At 35.2% G+C, this 19,681-nt stretch overlaps 1 protein-coding gene across 3 annotated transcripts in view; it reads left to right on the plus strand.

Annotated features, from left to right (window-relative positions):
- Positions 1-27: 27 nt before the first annotated feature.
- The window catches only part of SLC38A11 (solute carrier family 38 member 11), a 66,752-nt gene continuing 47,098 nt past the window's right edge, over positions 28-19,681 (plus strand). The window contains exons 1-7 of one of the 3 annotated variants that reach the window (XM_060152746.1): positions 28-255; positions 738-855; positions 2,613-2,687; positions 8,879-9,040; positions 9,886-9,951; positions 13,409-13,515; positions 15,518-15,597. In XM_060152746.1, coding sequence (XP_060008729.1) covers positions 217-255; positions 738-855; positions 2,613-2,687; positions 8,879-9,040; positions 9,886-9,951; positions 13,409-13,515; positions 15,518-15,597 — 647 coding nt within the window. In that variant the 5' untranslated portion in view covers positions 28-216. The remainder of the gene's footprint in view (positions 256-737; positions 856-2,612; positions 2,688-8,878; positions 9,041-9,885; positions 9,952-13,408; positions 13,516-15,517; positions 15,598-19,681) is intronic. The other 2 variants (XM_060152747.1, XM_060152748.1) reach the window with 2 other exon arrangements.

The following is a 19,681-nucleotide window of genomic DNA, read 5'->3' on the forward strand; positions in this document are numbered from 1 at the left end:
GCAGCCCGCGCAGCCCGCGCAGCCCGCGCAGCCCGCGCAGCCCGCGCAGCCCGCGCAGCCCGCGCAGCCCGCGCAGCCCGCGCAGCCCGCGCAGCCCGCGCCCAACTCGCCCGCCGCGCGCTGACCCCGGGCTTGGAGGTCGCGGAGGAGGGTGTTCTGGCGAGTCGAGTACCCGCGCCTGCGAACCTTCCACCTGCAGAGGACCCGGGTGCAGCCATGGGCTACCAGGGGCAGCGGCCCGTCGTCCCGCCACAGGTAACGAGACTGGGGCTGGTTCTGAAGGCAGGTCATTCGTTCGTTCACCCTGCAACAGCGTTTAGCTACCTTCACCCAGCGTCTTGATGTAGCACCACAGAAGGTTCTCCAGGAGAAAAAAGAAATTTTGCCTTGATCTTTTTTTTTCATAGTGGGCACTTTTCAATATAACCCCTTTAATTTCACAAAAATCACATCCTTTGCTTCCTAAGAGATTCTAAAGTACTAGGATTTCATGCAGTAGTCCACGAACTTGGTGCAGCTGTAATCAGGACATTTGAGGATGGAGTTTGTTCACAAGCTCTGTTTGAATTACTAGATATTGTTGTTACTCTATTATTATCCTCATTTTCTTATCGTTATTGGCATTACTTATTACTAATATCATGTTAGTCTCCTAAATTGCATATTTGTCTTACCGTTTTCTGAATTTTTGAGCTAGTTAAATATTTTTTTAATTGCACTTTTATATACTAAAATAGAGCCATCTAGATGACAGAGAAACCCTCGTTTCTGAACATAAGGACAAAGGGAAAACTTGTCGTCAGTCTGCTGCTGTTTTTAATGTTGTCAACTCGATTATAGGATCTGGTATAATAGGTAAGGTTTTTTTTTTTTAATTTTCAGTGAAAAGGCCAAATTTAAGACACTTATTATGTTGCTAGTATTCATAGGTTAATTTTAAAGGAAAAAATCTTAAATGATAAAATTGGTAATTGTTTTTTCATAAAAGCCTTCCCTTTTTTCCAACGTAACAATGTACACACATCAGTCTCTCTTATACTAAAAATGGGGTGGTGATTCACACTCTTTCCACATTTGAGAGCATCCTCCATGTGTGATAGATTAAGGTGGAGCTGCAGATGGGAGATTGCTGAATTTTTTTTTTCATAGGCTGCATGGTCAAGTGATAATGTTACCTAATTTACTTTTTTCCCTGTTCCTGGAGTAGCCAACCGTTACTTGAATCACCTTTCCATAACCTTCTAGAGGTGTAGAACCTCCAGATACTTGCAAATATTGGAGATACAAAAGTTTAATGTGAAAACATAACAATCGTGAAGAATCAAATCCACGTAATATTTCCTTACCCATTTATAGAGTATTAAATTTTAAAGTACAAACTTATTATGATATATCAGTTGTAAATATAATTTAATCAATAAATAGAAATGGGTTTTTAAATGATTTTTTAAAACAAAGGAGCCAAATAATCAGAATTGAAAGAAATGAGCCTCTCATATTTTCCCAATTTGAAGCAAAGGAAAAGTTCAGAAAAAATTAAGTGCGTTGCGTTATAATAATAAAGGCAGTTATTTTTTCAGCGCTTTTGTTATTTGAAACATCCAATTTAAGAAAAAGCAAGGACAAAACAAAATCCTGCAAATACTCATTGAGAATATTACTTTTTCCTGTAAAGTTATGACATTTTAGTCTCAGTCATCTGGATTGAGTTACTTTTCTTAACTTTCACAAGTTGATGTATTTCTTGATTTTACTTTCCATATACAGACAGTTTTTTTTTCAAATGGTAAATAAACTGTAGGAACCTGAGGCAAAGTAGTAGCAAGTAGGCGTAAAGACTTTTTTGAAATTCAGCCTCCATGTACCATAGAGGTGTAGGCCGAATTCCAGAGTTAATTCCTGATATGAACACTTTAAGCTGATTCATGTCAACTTAAAAAGTACTTCTTAATTAGGCTCAGCAGATTTTTGAAAGGGGAAAGTTTTCAGAGAATAAATATTCTGGGTGGAATTATTTTAAGTACATTTTATTTTAAATGTTTCATTGTCCATAATCTAAAATTGCCCATTTCCAAAAAAGATTCATAAGAAATAACATTACATACTCCTTTCAGCTTTATAAAAAATACTTTTGCCTTCTCATTTTCCTCTCCTTTTCCTACAGAGTTGCCCATTTTGACCCCAGGGTTGGTCTTTCCTCAAATCTCATAACCCTTCTATACTCTTGTTATCATCTCTGTTTTCCCGGCCAGCACATAAGGAGAGCTCTGGGTCATTACTCTCCACATATTCTAGGTCATATGTCCCCCTCACCCTGAAGGGAACATTATTTGTGTGAACTGTCATCTGTTTTTCATTTGATGCTCTCTTACTCTTATTTTTCCACCTCATAAACTTGCTCACTTGACATGCCCTTAACTTACAACATTTTATTCTGAAATAGGTGTTAATATGCTAACATTTAATTTTAATATTCATATACACTGTTTAAAACTATGTCATATAAATATGTCAATTTACTTAGCCTATTATATACAGAAATTGGGGGAAAACTTCCGTGTTTCCATATGTTTTATTAATGTGATGGGTGGGACATTTTATGTTTTTTCCAGGATTGCCTTATTCAATGAAGCAAGCTGGCTTTCCTCTGGGAATATTGCTTTTATTCTGGGTTTCATATGTTACAGGTAAAATGCTATGTAATTGATTATTCCTGCAATTTAAATTGTGCAATGACTGTTTTACACAAACACACACACACACACACACACACACACACACGCCCTGTAATTGAATTTCCTAATTAAAAAGTGCATCAAAGAATCCTAAAGAATTTAAACATTTGTATCTGAGGAGATTTACTTTCCTTGCTAATCCTCTGAACAGATTAGAAAAGCATTATATATTACCAAGCCTAAATCCTTTTCACGTGCCTTTTCACTTTATGCCAAACGTGGTAGATAGAGGAGTCACTTTAAAGACTGATTAAGGCCAAGACCGTACTCTGAAAATGCAGACATCAGGGATTCCTTTCCCACAAAAACCTCGGGCAGGTGCACACAGATGAACAACCTTTTTGAGCTCTGTTTGTGCAGGTGGCACCAAGAACCCCGGTGCTCAACCAGCAGGGATCCCCACTCCCTCCCCACCTTACCCCGCCTGCCCAGCCTCCTGCCTGCCACTGTCTTCAAGGGCAGCAATAAGGTGCTTCTGTATCGCTTCTTCTGTTCTGCTTCCCGCTTTCCGTGTAACATGTCCATTCACACCCATTCCCCTGTCTAAGTGCAGGCTTCACAACTCCTAATCACCTTCTCTTCCTGTTGTTCTCACCCCTGCCCTGTTGTCCCCCCAGTTCACCTCAAGGCAAACACAAGGTCTTTCCTCTACCTTAGTATCACTGTGAAAGAGGCAGCAATCACAAACAGACACCCACTGCAGTGGTTGCTGCTAGGGGGCTGCTATGTGTGATCACCTAGATGCCCTTTACCAGGTAATACAAAACACCTCAGCTGTCCCCTGCTCCAGAGTGGCGACCTGGGCCTTAACAGTATCGCCTTCCTGTGAGGTTATGAACCCCAGCCACCATTTCCCCAAAGACTGAGTAACAGAAACCCCAAAGCTGTCCTCCTTGCCTCTGGGAGGGACCAATGTGCAGGGCAGTTGGAGCTCCAGAGCGCCACCACTGCAGGGCTTGGGCTTGCAGCTGCTCTCCCCCGAGATCGAGTCCTGGTGAGCTGTTCCCCTGCCCTATCTTTTCACTCCCCTTCTCCTAAGAGCACTCCCTCAAATCTCTTGCCCAAGAATCTCTGTCTCAGCTCTACTTCTAGAGACTCTGACTAAGATGCCATCCCTCATAAAATCTCAGGCTTCCAAAACCAGCCTGTAACTCAGCTGTTTTTCCTCAGGCTCAGGAAGAAAGTAAAGCATGCAGCAGGTACCAAAGTCAGAGCTGCAGAGGCCCTCAACTCCCTTCCTCCCTGCTTCTCACCACCCACCACTCCCTAAACCTAAGATGCTTTTAGCTTCTACAGCTCTTAATTTGTAGCTTAAGATCCATAATTTAGTAATGTGGAATCTGTGACTTTGTGCTTATTCAGAGTTGCTGATGTTTAAAAAGTGTATTTTATTTATGAGCACATTTATCACACTCAAAAACCCTATTCAAGGATTTACCCTTGTCGTTTTTAATTTCCTGTTTTCCAGTCAATCAGTACTGACAAATAATTAATTTCCTCCCAGGCATAATAACCAAGGCTTGTTTAAGTGCATTATGAATATGTACACACATTGTAAACCAGTAGACAGAAAGCATTTAAAAATATATATCACCTAAGGATTCAATCAATAATTAAGGAGAATGAATAGTTTCTTAAAGCCAAGTCACGTTATACATACATAGATCATAATGTGAATAACTCTCTCAACTGATGCTATACGTAAACCTACAGCAATGTCTGTGAGCAGTCCTTTGCAAAGTCATATGTTGCAACTAATCAGCAGAAATTAGTTACTCAGTAATTTGGCTGCATGATGAAAATCCTTAAATAATTTTGATAAATTAAGGATGACCACACAGACACAAAAAATAATTATAGACTGTGATTCATTTTGTTCCTTAATTAGGATTTTAAGAGCAAAATCTATAAGTAGGGTTATAATATTGAATTGTTCTTTAAATTGACACTAATTATACAGTTGTTTGTCTCTACAATTATTCTTTTGTCTTTTTAAGGCCTTTGTCTTTTCAATGAGTTATGTCCAGTTCAACAAGTAGTGTTTCTAAGTTCTGTTTTCATGTTTGTGAAATGTTGGAGAACAAGAAAGAATTGTAAATATTTACAACAAATGATTTTATTTTAATTTACTTTAAGGTTCTCATATTTGTTGATTAGAGTAAAATAATTTTTATTGTCCAAGTATACATAATGATGTAAAAGAAAATTTTCCTGTTAAATAACGTACACTCATTCATGGATTATCTAAAATTTGCATACAGTACATTTAAAGGGAGATCAAAATGTTATAGTGATATTTGAGATTCCTAAAACTTTTGAGAGCTTTATCTATAGCCCGTATAGCATTTGTTATTGACTAAATTCTTAGCAAATTGTTACTTTTAAGCAGTACATTTTGAACTGTTGTACAATTCAGCAGTCTCATCCCAAGCATACAGTTCTTCACCAAAACTTTACAACATCTGTGAAACTGGTTACCTCCTGTTACTCCAGTTCTCACTGATTCTCTTCCTTGGCCAATAAGTTGCTTTTCAGTTTTCCTGCCTTTAGCATCTGTCTTTTGCTTTCTGATCCGTCCTCCATATTACTGCAAAAGTTATCTTTACGAAACCTCAGCCTGATCTGATATTCCCCCAGTCAAAACGTTCCAAGACTCTATAATGACAACAGAAAAAAATTTATTGCATTTAAATTCTTTCATGGTTCGGCCACAGTCTGCATTTCTGGTCTTATCTCCCACTAATATGACCTCTCTTTCACCCTGTCACCGACACTGCCCTGTGTGGGACTTATGTTTTAGCCATTCTGGACTATTCCATTACCCACATGTAGAATATACCTTCACACTGACTTCCCATAGATAGTCCCCCTGCTTGACATTTTTTTTTTCTTCTCTACCTGGTGAAATCCTGTTTATCCTTCAAGGCACTACTCAGCTCTTCTATGAAGCTTTTCCTAGTTTTAAACAAAGGATATAGGATGAATTACTATGTCATTTGTGCTTGCAGAATATTTTAAAATATATTTATTAAGTCATTTATCATATTACATTTGAATCAGATATATAGACACCTAGCAATCCTGCTTTATTGATCACTGATTCATTCAACAGATATTTACTGACACTGCTGCCATTATAACAATGATAGCAATGATAGCTATAGCAATGATAGCATTATTCCTGCCCACATGAAGCTCACAATGTAGTACATTCGGCAGAAAAAAACACACATAATTATAATACTTCATGAAAAATACCATAATACAAATATGTGCATGACAATAGGGATACTGGCATTTAATCCAGCCTTAAAGGAGCAGACATGTTTTGGGGAGGAAAAGACAGCTTCACTGACTGTTTATGAAAAAATGTGAGAGAGCAAAGAAAATGGAAGGGTACTCCAAGCAGACGGTAATGTGGAAATGCAAGAGAGAACTATGTAAGTGATTCAGCCTGGCTAAAGTATAGGGTTGATGTTGGTAAGTGGAAAGAGATGAAGTTAGAGAGGTTTGCAGAGGCATTTTTGAAGGCTCCCATGTAATGATAATCATTACCATTTCCTGAAGACTGGCTAGATGCCAAGCATAATGCAGCCACTATACTTAATCCTTCTGACTCCATAAAGTAGGTATTCATGTTCTACTTTTTATGGAGGAGGAAATTGAGACCAGTAGGTTAACATGATGTGCCCAAGGTCTGCAGTTACTGGCAACAGAGTTGAGATTTTGGTTAAATGCATGGATTCTGGAGCTAGACTACCAGGGTCTGAGTCCTGTCTCTCCTTTATTCTGTGAAATTTAACAATTTACTTAAGCTTCTGTGCCTCACTTTTCTCATCTATCAAATGGAGGATCATAATGGCACCTACTTAGGGCTGTTGTGATGATGAAACACGTTAATATACATAAAGCATTTAGAAAAAGGTCTGGCAGACAGAAAGTGTTGTGAAGTATTTGCTAGTGTTTTTGTGGTTTTTATCATCGTTACCATCATTATCATCAGACTCCAAATACAATGTTTTTCCACCTCAACACACAGCCTATAGAAGATAACTAAAAATAGCATGAGTTCTCATTCATTTAGCCTCCATAGTGTGCCAAGCATTGTGGTAGGCATTTAAACATCATCATCCTCATAGACTCTTCAAGGTTGGGGTATTGCCTTACTTTACAGATGAAACTCAGAGTCCTTCATCCAAGATCCCACAGCTAATAAATAGTTTTTTTCTGAAAAAAAATTATGAAAAAGTGTTGTTTTTTATCCAAAGGCATCAAAGTATTCCCCTGGAGGATTTTAAGCAGAAAACATGGTCAAATTTATGCTGTGGTCAGATTCATCTAGTACAGGGGGGAGGTCAAGAAAGTCTTAGTAGGGAGGGGATAGTGGATGAGAGAACTAATAGGAGTTTTTGCAGTAATCCAAGCAAGAAGTGATAAACGCCTAAGCCCTAAAGTAAAACAGGTTAGAGACTAGAAGTGAGGAGGTATAGTTGAATAATTTATGATGCAGTAGTTAATGGACTTAGTGACCTAAGGAAAATAGAAGGTGATGGATAATGAGAAGTCTAGTGTGATTCTCAAGTTTATCTTGATATTATTCACAGTTTGGAGAAATGTGAATGCAGAAGCAGGTTCCAAAACAAATATATAAATTCTAATTTGGATATCTAAAATCAAGATGCCTATGAGGTCTTCAAGGTAAAATGTTTATTAGGCAGCTAGATATAGAAATCTGGAGTTTTGGAAGAAATCTGGGCTGGAAGTACAAATTTGGGAGTTACTAACATCTTTATGAAAATTGAAAGCATGACCATGAATAGGATCACATTAGGACATCTTGAAGAGTGAGGAAAAAGTCCAAGAATCCAGGGTTTGAAGAGAATTAAAGAAACGTGAAAAACTAAATGGCCCAAAAGATAGGAGGAAATCCAAGAGAAAGTGATGTCAGAAAGGCCAAGGGAGGATGGTTGAGAAACAAGGGAATGGTAAACAGGGAGAAAATGCTACTGAAAAAGCAAATATGATTAATATTTAGGAGGTATCAATTGGATTTATCCACTTGGAGCTCATTGATGAACTTGTTAAAAGAAGTTTCAGTGAACTGGGGGTGGGGAATCAAGGTGGAAACAACATTGCAATGATTTGTATTTTCTTCTTTGTATTCTAGTACATTTCCAAATAACTTGATAAAAAATTCACCTGTGATGGAAGCATGAGCAAGAAAAAAGAAAAAGCAAGAATCACACCCTCTGTGTAGCTGTGTACCCAATACAACTGCAGGGTCATTCACTAGGTGTTCAAAAAACATTGGGTTAAATGAAAGAGACTTTTAGTTATATATTTTCTGTATATTTGTGTCTTCAATTTCAACACTAAAAGTGGAACTTGGGAATTCTCTGGCGTTCCAGTGGTTAGGACTCCGAGCTCTTACTGCCAAGGGCACGGTTCAATCCCTGGTCAGTTTACTAAGACCCCACAAGCCACACGATGCGGCCAAATAAATAAATAAACAAAAAGAAAATTGGCCATCTCTGTTTTTTAAAAAAAAAAAAGTGGAACTTAAATCTCTAAAATGTAAATTTCAAAAAAAATTCTTAGAGTGCTCTCTTAACTATAATAATAATATAGTAAAGTAAACCATAATAACTATAAAGTTACTAGTTGTACTTTGTTATAAAACAAATGATCTGATTCTCCTAAATCTATTTTTTCTTCTGAATGCTTCCAGCACGTTTTATTCTCGGTCTTCACACGTTGAACGCCTATGAGATATTGGATTACCTACATTCTGTTGCTTGGACAATTGAGCCACATCCTGTTAATAGTCATCGCACTGGTTAGGTTAAGGAAGTAAAATGGAAAATTGAAGCTTTAACTCTAGTCTGCATACCCTCATCTGTCCAGTTCATTGCATGGATATATGAAGTCTGTTTGCATCTCGATTGAAAAATATATAACTGGAAACAGTACAGTTTTATGAAAGATAAAGTTTTATGAAAAGAAAGTAAGACTTGCCATGCTGATTTACTGTAGCATTAAACTCTTCTTTAAAGTTCTTTTTTTCTTTAAGTCAAAACACTAAAAAAAAAAAAAATTGTACTAAATGTAATCTGACATTTGTTTAATGGTTATTTTTGCCACAGACTTTTCCCTTGTTTTATTGATAAAAGGAGGGGCCCTCTCTGGGACAGACACTTACCAGTCTTTGGTCAATAAAACTTTTGGCTTTCCAGGATATCTCCTACTGTCTGTTCTACAATTTTTGTATCCTTTCATAGGTAAGGATGAATATGAAATTGAATATTGTAAGTATTTTCATAAACGGCCATTTCTGAATAAAATAGTTTTAATAGTCATTAAAGAATACTAGTAGTTGAAATATTTTCCACATTAAGTGTTTATCTTTAGCCATTTTTCCCTTGTTTTCTGTTCCTTCTGGTCAGTTTTCTGAGTATTTCATTGAAATAAAGTGAGCGTGATTCTGAGTTAATGCTTGTGATTCCCTAGCTTGATGAAAAATAGAACGATAGATTTCTTCTAAGGCTAAAATTTTTTTGAAAACCTAAGGATTTGTGGAAGTCATGTCCAAGGCCAACGTGCTGTTTAAAGTTTGCACCCAGCACTTCTTAAATAAGCAAAATGTTAACATTCATCAATGGCCAAATTGACTTCATTTTCAAAATAAGTAATACAGAAGCTATTGTTCAAACTAGTTTCTTATGTCTCTTCAGAAAGCTAAGAACATATTTCTCCAAAATTTTACTTTTTCAAATGAGGTGATATTTTGGAGCCTTGACAGTTTTCTATTATTGTTCCTCACTTTGAGCAAAATATGTGTTCCTAAAGAGTATTTGGAAACTGAACTTTAATAACAAAACAAATTGCGTTTTAAATGACTACCAAAACTCACTATTATTTAAAGATGTTCTGGAAAGAATCAATTTGTGAAGTGAAAATCTTTTTGTAATACAAACTGATATTCTCCCACAAATCTGCTGTCTAGTTATTTTTAAAGTTGTACATATTTGTAATCACAATATATATTTGAAAGTAGACTATCTGGGAAGTGATAACTGATTACTTTCAAAATATTCAAGATGCAATATGTGATGGCTTGTTGGTGACTGTATTGTTTTAATTATGTGTTTAGCTATGATAAGTTACAACATAATAACTGGAGATACTTTGAGCAAAGTTTTCCAAAGAATCCCTGGAGGTAAGTCAGTATATTTATTTTATATAGTTTTTCATAGTTAATGTGATTCATAATAATTTAAAAATAAAATATTTGCAAGTGGAGGAATTGGATGACTTCAAATATCCAGTAATATCCATGATCCAATCTGATCCTAAAGTATTAATCTCTTATATATAGTTTATTTCTAATTTAGCTGTTTAAAAATTATTATTTATATAATTAAAATACTTTATATTTTAAATATCTTATGTATCACTATCTGTAGTATCATTTTTTCATGTAGTGTTTATACTACATCATTTCTTAAATAAGCAAGCTAATCTTTGTCCCCATTATTTGTATTAAGCTACAATTTAATATAGTAAAATTACCCCTTTTTAATGTATAGTCCTATGAGTTTTGACACATGCATATAGTCATATAACCACAGCCACAATCAAAATACAGAACCATTCCGTTATCCCCCCAGATTTTCCTCATTCCCCTTTGTAGTCAAACTTTCTCTCATCTCCAGCCTTAGGGAACCACTGATCTGATTTCTCTTCCTACTTTTGCTTTTCCCAGAATGTCAAATAAATGGCATCTTATAGGAGCTAGCCTTTTGGGTCTGGCCTCTTTCACTTAGTATAGTACATTTGAGATTCTCCATGTTTTGGAGTTTATTAGTAACGTGTTCTTTTGTGTGTGTGTGTGTGTGTTCTTTTTTTTTAATTGCTGAGGATTATTTCATTATATGGATATAAACATTTTATCTATCATCCAGTTGAGGGACATTCGGGTTGTTTCCTGTTTGGCTTGATTCTGAAAAAGCCGCTGTGAACATTTTAAGCAGACCTTTTCAGCATGTGCCACAACACCACTCCCTGTTCATCCTTTCACCATATCATGGCTATTTGAATAATTCAGAGATCGTGAGTCTTTTTGCTTTGAAGAGTTCCTCGTCCAAGCCACATAATCCCCATTTCATAGTCACCTAACTTTACAGTTATTATTATCCTTCAAATTGATACAAAAACACCTCTTCTCTTAGTGTGTGAATCACCCATCCTAGAAACATGCCAACAAAATGAAACAAAACGTAAAACTGGAAATTGTGCCTATTCCTCTCACAGGGTTTAGTGGAAACTGAAACCAAGGAGATTTGAGCATCAAATCACTGACCCACTACTTGCTAGCTGTGTGACCTTGAGAAGGTTAATGCCCTCGCTGAGTTCTAGCCCCTCATCTCTAAATTATGAATTAGAGTATCACCTGCTTCATAGAATTATGGTGTGAAACGAGAGACAACGCAGACAGTGCCTAGCATATAGGAGGTGTACCCAGCACTGTTAGCTGTTATCTGTAGGTGCTGTCATAGCCCCCAGCCTCCAAATCCTGTTTTCATAAACTGAGATTAGGTGAGTGGATAGAATGTTAAGGAAAATGAGAAGAATATAATACCATATATACAATATGATCTAAATTATGTAAATTTTCTATTTCCATAAATAAGGGGAAAAAAAACATATTCACATATAAACTGGTTATCTTTTAATTGTGCGATTCATGGGAATTTTTTGTTTCCTTTGCTATTTTTTCAGTTTTTCAAAGGAGCATTATTAATTTAGAAAAAATTCTTTCTTTTTTCTTATTTAAGAAGTAATACATATGTATGAGGAAAATGTTAGAAAACATAGCATAGTCTCTTTCTCTTGGGACAACCAAGTAGGCATAATCCTACTAACACTTCCTTCCTTCTTTCCTTTTCTCCTTCCTTTTTAATCTATACTTTCAGAATTTTAAGGATACATGTAACTTCAGACATCCATATAAATAAGATAACACTATATTAGTAGAGCAAACAGTTTGAAAGGGTAAACAGACCAGATACACAAATAATTTAATTCATATTATGTTCACCAGAAATATGTAAATAGTTGAGTTCAAGGGTTTTGGAACTTGACTTTCCTGTTTTATTGTTTTGACTCACAACGTTATGATGATTGTTTAGTTATGACTGAGTTAAACAAAAACCCACGATTAATATTTCCATTCTGGTATATACGTGTGTGTGTTTGTGTGTGTGTGTATAACTTATGCCATTTTGAAATTCCCACCTTGGAACTTCCTTACACATTAGTTTATTAGCCATATAAGAAAACTAGTCTTACTCTTCAGAGTAATAGCTCTCTTTTTTTGTTTTTGTTTTTTACCACATTCACTTACTTATTTGACAGACTTGGCTTCTACAGATTTTAGATTTTGCAGAAATTAATGCACAAAGACTTCGTACCACTGAGGACATTTCAAAAGTATAATCACATGATCTCTGAAGGAATGCAATATGAGCTAAAAATTTAAACAATAGTGTCTTCATTGGAATAGATACATAGCTCCTAAAGTGAATACTGTGATTAGCACAGCTTTAAATATATATATATATATAAATCCTTGTAAGTATGTTTTATTTTATGTTTACAAATTTTGTTTGTATTTGATCTCTCTCTCTCTCTCTCTCTCTCTCGCTCTCTCTCTCTCTCTCTCTCTCGCGCACACACACACACACACACACACACACACACACACACACTGTATATATATATTATTTCCTTGTTTTGATAGCCAAAAGTCTGCAGTGAATGCCAGGTTTCAGCAGCTTCCCTATGACATCTTCCCTATCCAAAAAGTTGCTTTGTCTGCTTTCCTTCAGGGAAATCACTTCTTTCTCAATAGAAGGATAGAAATAGAGTGAATATTTTTATCAAAACCTTGAGGTTTGAAATTTTAAGTTGTACTGATCAAGTCTCTCTGGAATACAGAAGTTAGAAAAAAAAAGCCACAGAACATACCATTTCCCCATGTTGCTTACTTTATGAATGAAGGGTTTTGCCATTAGAGGGTTTAGGCCAAGGAGTGACATAATGTCTTTAGCCTTTGGAAAGGATCTCTGTAGTTTCTAGGTTAAAAGTATACACTAAGGGGGCTTCCCTGGTGGTGCAGTGGTTGAGAGTCTGCCTGCCAATGCAGGGGACACGGGTTCGTGCCCCGGTCCGGGAAGATCCCACGTGCCGCGGAGCCTCGCGTCCGGAGCCTGTGCTCCGCAACGGGAGAGGCCACAACAGTGAGAGGCCCGCGTAACGCAAAAAAAAAAAAAATATATATATATATATATATATATACATATATATATATACACACACACATACACTAAGGGGACAAAGGAAGGAAGAAGCAGGACAACTGATGCAGAGGCTACTAAAATAATTTGAATGCAAAATATTATAACGTTATTTGAATTATAGGTTCGTCCTTAAGTTACTTTGTATTTACATTTTTCGTGAATTATTTCTGTTTTTACATGGTTCTATGGAATTTATTCAAAATTGTCATTTATGTAGCGCTTTGTATTAATTAAGTCATTTTTTTAATTAAATATTTGACTACTTGTGTCACTGGTGTTACTCATAAACACTTTATAATATTTATTGTGTTTTAGTTGATCCTGAAAACTTGCTTATTGGTCACCATTTCATTATTGTGCTTTCCACTGTTGCCTTTACTCTGCCTTTGTCCTTGTATCGAGATATAGCGAAACTTGGAAAGGTAATTTTTACGTTTTAAATAGGAAAAGAAATGCACTTTGTTACCTGCATTAATTTTGTCAAACTGCTATCTCTATGGCCAAGTTCTTAATTACAGTATTCATCTTTAGTTTCTTTTAGTTTACTTATAATTGTATTGGAGTAAACTATGTTTGATATTTTATCTTATTTGGGGGAACTGATGGTTAAATACTTGATGACTATGAAATAAATAGTTCCTCTCTTTTCTTTTTTTAAGGTAGATACTCTGACACAGACAGCACACTTTAATTTTAGAAAATATAAAGAACTCTATTTAAACCAAGTCTATTTACTGAAAAATCTAGTCTATTTTCTATCATTCTTTGTAGATAGTCATTTAAACAATTTAAAATTACATTAACTTTAATAAAGTAAGAATGAATCACTTCATTGGCTTAAAATTTTTTTGTAAATTACAATGTCTATTGTGCCCATTTTTTATCCAGTGAATTTAAATGTCAATATTTGAGTGATTAATTGTTGAGAATTTGGCCAATATTTATGATTCTTATTGCTAAAGAGAAATGGTTATTTATTTCTAATGAAACCAACCAAGTACGTATTCAACTCACCACATATGCTTATCTGCATGCATTAGCCTTTATCTGGCTGTATTTTATTTCCTTACTCTCATGAAGTGTTTGTATTTTACTCAGAATATTATTGGTGTTGCATCCTCATTATGCCAAACATTCTGATAAAAAAAAATTTTTTTAAGTTATTCATGTGTTTTTACATTCTATTTTGAAAAATCCAACAGTTAATTAGTTTTACTTTTCACTGTGATGTTCCGTGTGTATCCACAGTGATGAAGCCCCCTCTTCCAGGTAGAGCTGAGAATGGGGATGATATTCCAGAGTTTTCTGACCATGCTCCTTCCTTCCATAAGAGGCATCTAGAAATAAACTGAAGTGTATTAAAAGGAACTTTTTTGGTGAATTTTCTGAAATGTCTGAACTGTTTTCCATTCCACATGCTCAATGTAGACATAAATGCTTCCTTCTGAGAGCAAAAGGCAAGGCATTTATGAAAAGAAAGCTAATGTTCCATCATATTACTAATACTTGAACATTTTGACCCTAAGTGTCCCTTAAAAATGTCATGTTGATGTATTTAAATAAATCTCCCATGAGCAAAGCAGAGTAGTTAGAAAACACTGATCTGGAGTCAGGCTGAGCATCTGAGTTCCCCACGGGCCACTTTCTAGCTATGTGACCGGATTCTTTCCCAATATCTGTGTGGATCAGAGGACTTATAATAGAACCTTCTCTCTAATTAAAAACTAATAACCCAGGAAACAAGATTAATGACAATCAAATGAAATAAAAGCAATTTTATATTTTTCTTATCAGACAAAAATTTCTAAATTGTGCTTATCCATTTAAAAAATTAAGAGAAGAACACAGATTTAATGTTAAGAGTGCAAAGAACACATATACACACAGACCAGTTTATATTGTAACCAGTTAAAATAGTGACAGAAGAGAGAGGAAGTAGCAGAGAAGACTCTAGAAACACAGACCAAAGGACAAAACCACAGAGGAAAATTAGACTTAATAGAACTAGAAAGCAGCAAGGAAAAAGCAGAGGCATCCCAAAATGTGTGTGAGTGGGTGGGGGGACGTTGTATAGGAAGGGGCAGGGTAGGATAACGACAGAAGCAAGAAGCAATTATAGATTAAAAAAAGCACAAGTCAACACTAAAATAAAACCTGAAGAAAAATGGAAACATAATTTCTCTTTATGAAATAGTCATATTTGGTACTTGTTCTATTTGGAGGGAAAAGAACTAAGACCAAGATCTAATAAAAAATTTACCTGCCTTAGATTATCAATACCAATCTGTAAGAATAAACTACTAAAGAATTGTATTTTAAAAACTGTACATAAGTTTACTCAAGTAAAAAGTGAATCACCTAATATTTTCAATAAAATTGTCTCTATTCTAAACTGACCATATATCTTTACATTTTCTTTTTCAGATCTCTCTTATTTCTACAGTTTTAACAACTCTGATTCTTGGAATTGTAGTGGCAAGGGTAGTTTCATTGGGTCCACACATGTAAGTTTTGTTGCTTCATTGGTTGATATTTGATTTATACCCATCATTCAGATGTTCATATGATATAAATGCAGAAACATAAAGTTATAATGGTACCAGAAGCATCATTTATCTTCAGTATTTGACAAAATGAGAGAAAATGATTACGTTTAAGTAGTAGCTGATGGGATTAAACTGAGTTTGCTTATTATTTTAATGGCCTGCCTAAAGAATTAAAATAAGGAAGGGATTTTGAATAGTGAGAAATAGGAACAAGGTAGAGAAGTGGTAGATGGCAGAAAGAGGAGAAATGGTAGATGGTAGAAATTTCTGTATCTATCTCACAGATGGATTTGTTCTTAACAAAGTTTTCACCAGTCTAGGTTGAAATGAGAAGAGTAAAGAATATAGTGGATGTTTTTCTCTATTTAATGAAATGTGGCCACCTTGAAAACCACCCTTTAGTCTCTACTAAGATTATTTTCTTTAATTGTGTTAAAATGCTTTGTCATTTGTGAACTAATAGTGATAGTTGGTAATGATATTTATTTGTTTTTTACATTATTATTTGGCCAAATAAAATGTTGGGAACTTGGCATTGGTTCCACAAATTTTAAAAATGTTACTTAGCCGTGAAATTCAAAGTAGAGATTCTACTGATCTAAACCACACTGTTCTATGCTTTGATTATAGAATAGATTTATCAGATAAGGACTGGGTAGTTTGTATCCACAGTCCCAAGAGAATGCCGTAATGAAACTAGCTTAAAATAGCTTTAAACACAAAATTGGGTTCCCACAATGCACAATAACTATTTGTTGAATAAATTAATAAATAATACATTATGGAGTTTCCATGACACCTTAAATATTTTCTTTATCCTACATAAGACAAATAAAATTAATTTAAGACAATCTCTAACATAGTGCAAGGAACATGCTGGGTCTTCAGTTGTTATCTGTGAGGAAAAAAAGAAACTTGGTGAATAGCTATAATTGATAATGCCATCCCCCAGGTAACTTATTTTTTTCCTACTGAACATTGTTCTGCAAAATCACTTCATCTTCCACTATATATGACTTATGTCAGGCTTCTTAATTTACCAGGAAAATACCAAAAATTATGCCTTAAATTTATTTGAAAGGAAGTATGAAATATCTAGACTAACTACATTTCATGTGGTCTTTTCTTTTAAAAAAAAACTTTTTTTAAGGTTTTCAATAAAAGGAGATAGCATAAATATCTGTAATGATTATATTAATGTTATCTTCAAATAACTTAATCCCAGTTCATAGTTGTATTAGTCAGTTTGGCCTGCTGGAACAAAGTACTACAGACTGGGTGACATGAACAACAGATATTTATTTTCTCATAGTTCTGCAGGCTGGCAGCTTGGTTGGGTTCTGGTGAGGGATTTCTTTCTGACTTGCAGATGCCTGCCTTCCTGCTGTGTCCTCATGTGGCAGACAGAGGGAGAGACAGCAAGCTCTCTGGTGTCTCCTCTTATAAAGGCACTAATCCCAGTAAGAGTGTCCTACCCTCATGACCTCTTCTAAACCTAATTATCTCCCAAAGTCCTCATCCTTACATACCATCACGAATTTGGGTTAGGGCTTCAATATGAATTTTGTGGGGAGCACAATTCAATCCATAGCGATAGTGTTTTTGAAATATACCTGGTTCACTTCAATATGGCCATTTATTCCTTCATCTAGTAAACACTTATTGAGTACCTATGGCTTCTAACTACTTTGCTGTGCAGCACTTACTGCACATTGTTCACGATCAGCTATGGATGAGGGATTTATTTTAAAAACAAAAAAGAAAAAGAAATGACAATACAGTATTAGGAGTGCAAAATAGAAGCATAAATGAGGGGCAGTGTCAGCACCGAAGAAGAGAGTTCTTGATAGTCTGAATTAAGGAAGGCTTCCTAGAGGAAGAGAAATATGATCTGGACGTTTTGAAAGAGGAATCTGAATTTTTCCAGGTAGATAAGTGTGTAAAAGGCATTACAGGCCTGGGAAAGGTAAGCTTAAAAGCACAAAAACACATATTAAATTCTACTGGATGTATTTAACATCTATAATATTGGTACTGTATTCTGCTCTGGTTTTCAGAAGCTGAATTCACAGCAATGAAAGGCTAATAAGTGTATTGAACAAAATACACATAATTTTTGCTTAAAATTTTTACTTTTATAAGCCAGAACTATTTTAATTGAAGCCTTTATTATGTAGAGAATAAATCAAGTTATAGTAAAAGGTGTTAATAGACTTGGGAAATAGAGTACTATGAGGGAATATTGAGGGGAAAAAAAGCAAGCAGCTAAAAGTTGGAAGTAAATAAATAAGCCATTAGTTGAGCCCAAGCAGAACAGTTTAAAGCAATGATTTTCAACTCTGGCTTCACATTAGAATTACCTGAGTAGCTTTAAAAAATGCTGATGCCAGGGCCCTACTTGCAGAGATTCTGAAGGAATTGATGTAGGGGTCAGGCAACTGGATTTATTACTTAATGGTTTTGAGTTTGTGAACAAAGATCTAGAGTCTCTTGGTTTGAAGAGATTAAAATCAGGAGTACACATTTTAACTGACACATTTCTAAAAATAGGCCAGAGATTTTGTTATTTTAGTTACTGTTGTGTCATTATTTTTCATGATTCATCCTTAAGTTATTTTTTTCAGTGTCTTCTATATACAAAATGTGTGTGAGATACTATTGTGAACACAAAGAGGAAGTATCTCTGCTCTGAGGGGTGCACAATTTAGTGGGGAAGATAAGATGATACGAATGACTGTCATATAGGCAGTGTATCTTGATACAAAGGAAAGAGGAAGGAGAAGCCACTTCCTGGTGGTGCTAAATGAATTGATTTTTATGGCCAAGAGCTATTTATTTCTGTTATAAACAAAATGTGACCTGTATCTTTTTAACCTTCCTCTAGTGCTGATAATCATATTTTATCTGAGTCTTTGAAATTTTTCTAACAACAGGGATTATTTAGTTAACTCTTTCAATATTTAAATGTTAAGGAAGTGTGTTTTTTAATACTGTGCTGCCTTTTATTTCTGTTTGAATACTACTGCAAACAACTTCTGTTTGTCCAGATTTACAATCAGGCTAATCAAATCCCATGTTTAGGGGCTGGCATAGTAGCTAGTCAGGCAGGCTTTTCTCTGAAAATATGACAGCCACGAATGCTTATAATCCATAAAACATGAGAAATTCAATACTCCATGTGTGTTTTTCCTCATTTTTTTGTTCAGATGAATGATCAGAAACCCTATACTTTTTCATAGGACTTTTAAAGTGGTATTTGAAAAAGATCTTTAAACCCAGTATCAGAAAAGACGAAGGTCTGCAATGGCGACTGGTATTGACCTTGTTACTATGGAAACACCTTTGTAGTGGTTGTGTTTTAAAAATAAAACATACAATTCAATTTCCTTTTCCATAACTCATAGGGCCATAAACTCTGCTTTTTGATATGATTTCAAATATCTCACAGTCCAATGACTTTCATTTCTTTTTGGAAATAATGTTCAGTTTTATTGTGTTTTCTAACCTTTTGCTTTCTAAAAACTGAGGTGACAACGCAATCTAATTGCTTTCCAGAAAGTGTGCTAGTATCAAAATGCAATAACACATTTCTCCCATTTTTTTTCAAACTACAATCAGAGGCATTATCACTGTGAAAACCTTCATTCTGTGCCTCATTAATATTCAATTCTTTACATTCAGGATGGAAATGATAGCATGCAGTCCAAATTTATAACTAGTCTCCCTTCATATAACATCTCTTTTACAGCATTTTAATCAATAGTGTAGTGTGTTCCAAACATAATTTCAAAAAATGTGTCTACACTTTTAACAGGTATTTATGCATATAAAATGTGCCTTTTCCAAGGATCTCAATACATACTAGTTTTGTTACCCCTTATTCATTCTAACCCTGAAATTCCACAATTATAGCTATATATAAAGAGGAACTAGAGGGGATTAAAGAAGGATCAGAAAAAAATGGGTAAAGACAAAGGAATAGTGCATATTTGAAAAGGGAATGATTAGTTCTGGCAGATACCAGCCACTGATTTGTTTTGAT

The sequence above is a fragment of the Lagenorhynchus albirostris genome, chromosome 6, assembly GCF_949774975.1.
Source record: "Lagenorhynchus albirostris chromosome 6, mLagAlb1.1, whole genome shotgun sequence".
NCBI lineage: Eukaryota > Metazoa > Chordata > Mammalia > Artiodactyla > Delphinidae > Lagenorhynchus > Lagenorhynchus albirostris.